Below are 5,936 nucleotides of genomic sequence, written 5' to 3' on the forward strand. Positions count from 1 at the left end.
AATCCTCGGTTTGGGAAAGATGCTAATCTAGCAGTAGTGATACAACGAAACAGTACTATATGTCGATAACTACAGCTATATATATATATATATATATATATATATATATATATATATATATATATATATATATTGAGTAAAATGCGATATATTGTTTAGAGGAGCGTGTTAGTCATATAGGAAATATAAGATACTAATACAGTTTTTACTGGGAGGTTACCGCTTATCAATGCCCAAAGGCCACTCGAGGATAAGAAATTAACCAATGTCAGGTAGACGGCGGGACAACACCGTGATGATCATTAATCGTGAAACTTGAGTCGGATTTAATTATTTAAGAGGACAATTTAACAAGAACTTGTTTACATTAGACTTGAAAACGTGGACACAGATGTGAGGAAACACACACACACACCCACGCACATACGTACAGGTGAACTTGTTTGTTTTCTAAATATAATTTTCTCTTATTTCTTTTGTATCTTAATGCAATATGACATATGGTCAGTTGGATATCTTGCTGCCGTTGAATGCAGTCTACAAACTGCATGAAAGGATATAGCGACAATATATGTAACGGTGGCTAAGTGGTTAACGACACAAACTTATAACCCCGTTGTGGAAAGTTTGAACCCAGTTCGTTCTACATAAACACCTCACTAAGGATGTTTACAGCTTTCACGTGGTTCCCCCTTGTGCGTACTCAATGTCTTTCTAGAACGAATTCTAATATAAAAAGCTATCGGGGAAACCAATGCCAACAATAGGATAACCTGATTCATACTATGTAATTGAATAGGCGAGAATCAAAAATGTTTATTTATTTCTTTTTGAAAGTTAAGAGCGAACTACCAACATGAAATCTCAAGTTTGAATAATAAATATACAAATAATCACAAAGAAGGATATTTCGTCGTAAGGGCCGTGACTGTCCACGGAGCCGTTTTTGCCAGGAAATTTCATATTATTTCTTTGCAGGTAGAGGCTTGGTGTCTAAAGTTGTAAATGCTGGCGTGAACAAACCCGCATTGGTCTAGTCAAGTTTTAACGACGGACCCCGAGTGGCAAGCGTTTATGATTTCACGTGTCTCTCTCCCTCGGGGTTGGAAGAAAGTGAAGGTCATGGTTTTGACATTGTTCGCTCGATTGTTCTGTCTAATTACTTCTAATTAATTCAAAATGTTTATTGTGTCTTTTTTATAGATCCCATAGTGGGTGTTCACGTTTAGAAGGTAAAATTGATTGCGAAATAAAGCAGACAACAGAAGAGGCAGGATGAAAAGGTATAGTGGGCGTGTGTGGCAGAATCGTCCCAAAGGATTTATTTATTTTGCGCTCTTAAGCTGCTGCTATTAATCTATTATATAAAAGCGAAAATGTGTGTGTGTGTGTGTGTGTGTGTGTGTGTGCATTTTTTTTGTATGTCCGCCAAAGCCTTTTTTTTCGGGAGGAGGGGGCGCTAATTCTTACAACTTTTTATATACTTTCTAGATTATAATATCTCCGATTTACGAAACGAGGTCGCCTCTGTCTTTTATTTGAGCGACTTTTATGTTACAAAATTACAAAATTTGCGCTGTGATTTCATTTCTTGATGGCATTTGACCTAGAAATGCAGAAGTTGACATTCGTTTAAGCACTTGTTTTTTTTTTAACCGTTTAATTTCAACCATTCTCAACCTGCCTTCTTAGCGTCGTGGTAAAGTATCAGGTTTTCTTTTCCGACTTCGCCTCGAGGCTTCGGGTTCGAGCCTACCTCCCTAACAAAACTTGTTTTTTTTTCTTTTACACCTCCAAAACCCGGGCAACGCCGGGTACCCCGCTAGTAATATTATAAATCCGAAAAGTGTTCATTATTGTCTTGGAAAAAACGTTTTTCTTTGCTTTTAATATTTTTCATTATTTGGATTTATCGGACTACTGTTCTCATCTTGAGTGTGATTTTCACAACGTTTCGGTCGATGTAACTTCTGACCTTCTTCAGGTATATTTTGTCGAACTCTCGGAAATGCTTCTGTCGAACTCGGAAATTTGAATGGAATTTCGAGCGAAACTCTTTATTTACTTCATGGGGGTAGCATGCTCTTGTTCCGTCAGCCGACGAATTACTTAGGACGTCTATCCCGAGTTCGACAAGATAATCTGAATATATATATATATATATATATATATATATAAACTCAAATGAACTTGTAACGATGTATGTAAGCCACTTTCCGATTTACGACATCCGGTTGCGCACTGAAATATTAACGCTATTATTTCGAAATTATTATTTAACATGGGAAGAGTGGGGTTTAAAATAACTTAAATTTAATACAGAAATGAACGATATAAAAAAAAGCAGGCAGTATTAACAATTGTTTATTTGAATAATTTAAACGCGAAAAAAACAAAAAACAAAAGAACAATTGGGATGCTGAAATATTAACGTTATTATTTCGAAATTATTATTTAACATGGGAAGAGTGTGGTTTAAAATAACTTAAACGTAATACAAAAATGAACGATTTAAAAAAGAAAGCAGATATATCAAAATTTGAATTTAACTATAATAAGTATTATGGTATCTGTTCAGTGCACATTTACCTATAAGTATGGCCAACCACTTATAATTCAGTAACTGTAATTAAAAAAAAAATCAATTATAATAAACAGAACGACTCATAGAAATCCATCTATATTCTTTTTTTCATTTTAATATACTTCCATAGAAATGTTTCTGTTATGTAAAAAAAACTATTTTCTTTACGTCACGCTCATAGATGAATTCCATAGCTAATCTAACATACTAACCCAACGGGTCACGGGTAGTCTAGTATATATATATATATATATATATATATATATATATATATATATATATATATATATATACTACACACAAACAATACGAATAACCAATCACTATCTCAAAAATTCAGAAACAAAAGGGAGACAATTCAAGTATACGGTATCCGAAAATGTCGACAGATATCAACAATATAACAACACAAAACATTCGCTGAACATTGAATTAAAATAAAATTAAGAAAATTCTGATAACGAAAATAGAAATTCTTTTTAAAGTAATTTTTTTTTTTCACAAAATTAAAAAAAAACTGAATACGTGCGACTTTTGTTTAGAGAAAACATTTTTTAAATTTCTCAACTGAATGTAACTTGTCAAAATGTCTGAGTCTTAAAAATATATATTTACAGGGTGGAACGATAAAATTGTCGCCTAAAGAAAACGACACTACAGCTTTATTTTGAAACTTTTATTGAAAAAAAAAATCAATTCCTGTAACGTTATTTTGTAGTAGAGCTGACATCTATTCAATGTAGCCGCTTTCTGCCTAAATCACCGCCCCGACACGGGTCTGGATCAGGGAGCATGCAATTTCCACAATCACCGGCAGGAGCTCGGCGAATACTCGGCGGATGGCGGCGATCAGGCTTACTTTGGAGTTGTTGGTGATGTTCAAGACGTATGATCAAACAAAGTAGTCCAACGGGTTCAGGTCGGAGGAGAAGGGGTACCAGTGAGTGAAGAGTACAAAATCGTAGCACTCTTTGGACGTGAGCCGGCGCCGAGTCCTGCTGCCACACCCGGGGTCTGCCAACGCCCACCTGATTACACTAGGGGATAACCGCATTCTTCAGTACATTCAGATACACTTTGGTGTTGACTTTAAAGCCGACTTCGAAAATGTCAGGTGGCATGATTAGGCCTTCATTTAAACCACAGAAAATTCATAACGGTGGCTGGAAATTTTGTTTTCATTATCCTAGGTACGTCCTTGCTATTCGTGGCAATCCAGTAATTCATTTTGAGGGTGATGGCAATGGTCCTGTTGTCATAACTTAGATCGGTAGAGATCATGAGTTTTATAGTGTCGCATCTCCGATCTCGCTCGTTGAACATTGTGTCACTTTCAGGCATGATAGAAAGCTCCTATCGCTCTTGGCAGTTATACGCGACTGGCAAACTAGTAGATGGTCTGCAACAACAACAAAAAAGAAAACAGGTTTTCATCAAACGTAAACGGAATCATGTCGTCTTTTCTTGGGCGACAAGTTTATCGTCCCACTGTGTCGTTTCGAACACTCATTATGTTTTTGTAAACTAGTTCTATCTATCCGATATATACTTTAATTGTTTCTCTCGGTATTGAAATTGAATTGTGTCCCCTTGTTCTGCGATCTTCAAAATAAAAACAAAAAAGGGCCACTGATCCTTTCATCCCTCTTCTCTTACCAGCTTTCTGCTACTATTCCCCTTCTCCAACCACTTCTCGTCTCATTTACCTTTTCTTCCATCATCTAAAACATTCAGAGTGCAAGCAAGTACTGAACTCCAATCCCTGCCCTCTTGTAAAACGTTCACAAAACACCCGACTAGTTACAACCACTATTAACGTTTTCCTCCACTCTCTGTCTGTGCCTAAATCTAAACGCAGATTCTATCAACAAAGCTTCTTTTTTAGAACTGCCGGCGTGTGGAACACTGTTCCGCTGTCCTGCTTACCAGTTAATTACAACATGGTGGCTGTCAAATGCAATGTAAACAAGTTATCAATAAATAATCAAATTCTACCCAATTTACAACATTAACGATTACTAAACTAACACCTTACATTCATTAACCCTTATCCTTGAGTGGCCTCCGAGCCTTGATGGTGACTCCCAAGTAATATATAAAAAAACAAGCAAGCATTTAGTCGTTTAGACGAAAAAGATAAATTATGATAAAAGGGCACTGCTACATGACACGGACGGCGCCATTCTCTGGTGTGTTTTACTACATTGTCGCCAGGTGGCGTTTCTCGGTCAAAGAACAGTTTCAACCTGATTCAAAAGTGACAATAAGTCGTCCAAGTTCATTCATTTCATTCAATTCAAATTGTTTATTAATTTAAAAACGAAAACTATAATATATAATATATATAACTTTGTTGACCTTTTAATATGTACTACACAAAAGCAAAACAAAAAGAAACTATTTTGTTATAGTGACAATTTTACTTTAATTAAAAAAATATTTCGAACCCCCCCCTCCCCAAGAAAATCAATGTAGCTTTAATTCGAAATATGCTTCATTTAAATCATTAAATTGTTTTGAAAAAATCCGATTTTATTTTAATTGGGGGAAAAAACTTGTTTGTTATTTATTTGCTGTGTTATTTAACCAAGAAATAGCTGGAGTTATCGCTTCCTAACAATGGCGCTGTCCGTGTAATGCAGAAGTGCCGATAAAGAAATAAACCAATATAAAAATGCGTTTCGTATTATTGACGACACCAAGACAGAAAAAAGGAATAATCTGCTTACCTGTATGCGTGCCTCGTTGAGTTTCGTGATCCGGGCGAGTTCCTCCCGGCAGTATATGTCAGGGTAGTGACTTTTGGCGAAAGCAGCCTCCAGTTCCTGTAGCTGTTCCTGGGTGAACGTGGTCCGATGTCTTCGTCTGGCTGGAGTCGGGCATGTACCCGTCGAGGCGTTACCATGTTGCACGGCGGCACCAAGGCCCGAACCGGTCCCCATACTGCTCACCGGACCTCCTCCACCCCCACCACCACCACCACCGCCGCCTCCTCCTCCCCCTCCTCCTGCTCCCCCGCCGCTGCTGCTGCTACTGCTGCTACCTTCTGTTTTTAATTTCTTAAACGCGCCCTCTTGGCCTGAAAGGAGAGGAGAGAATGGGAGAAATCATAGAATTAGAAACGAAATTAAAAAAAATTAAGTTAAATAGAACTGTTATGAATCAAGGAAATGGCGGGAACGGGGCTAACAGGAAGTCCCGACCCTCCACAAACAACTCGGTGTGTATTGTATAAAAATATTTTTAAAACTCTGCTTACAAATATATTTAGCAATAATATTAGATATTATTGTTGTATAGTCAGTTCTGTTTATCAGTGTCATGTACATATAATCATGTTTATTGCACTTCT

The 5,936-nt window shown here is 36.9% G+C and overlaps 1 protein-coding gene across 1 annotated transcript in view; it reads right to left on the reverse strand.

The window, feature by feature from the left end:
* Window positions 1–5,541, reverse strand: part of LOC145256254 (homeobox protein unc-42-like) — a 61,231-nt gene extending 55,690 nt beyond the window's left edge. The window contains exon 1 of the mRNA XM_080114912.1: window positions 5,314–5,541. Coding sequence (XP_079971038.1) covers window positions 5,314–5,526 — 213 coding nt within the window. The 5' untranslated portion in view covers window positions 5,527–5,541. The remainder of the gene's footprint in view (window positions 1–5,313) is intronic.
* Window positions 5,542–5,936: the final 395 nt, after the last annotated feature.

The sequence above is a fragment of the Euprymna scolopes genome, chromosome 32 (genome assembly GCF_053919585.1).
Source record: "Euprymna scolopes isolate OS-2025 chromosome 32, ASM5391958v1, whole genome shotgun sequence".
Classification (NCBI taxonomy): Eukaryota; Metazoa; Mollusca; class Cephalopoda; order Sepiida; family Sepiolidae; genus Euprymna; species Euprymna scolopes.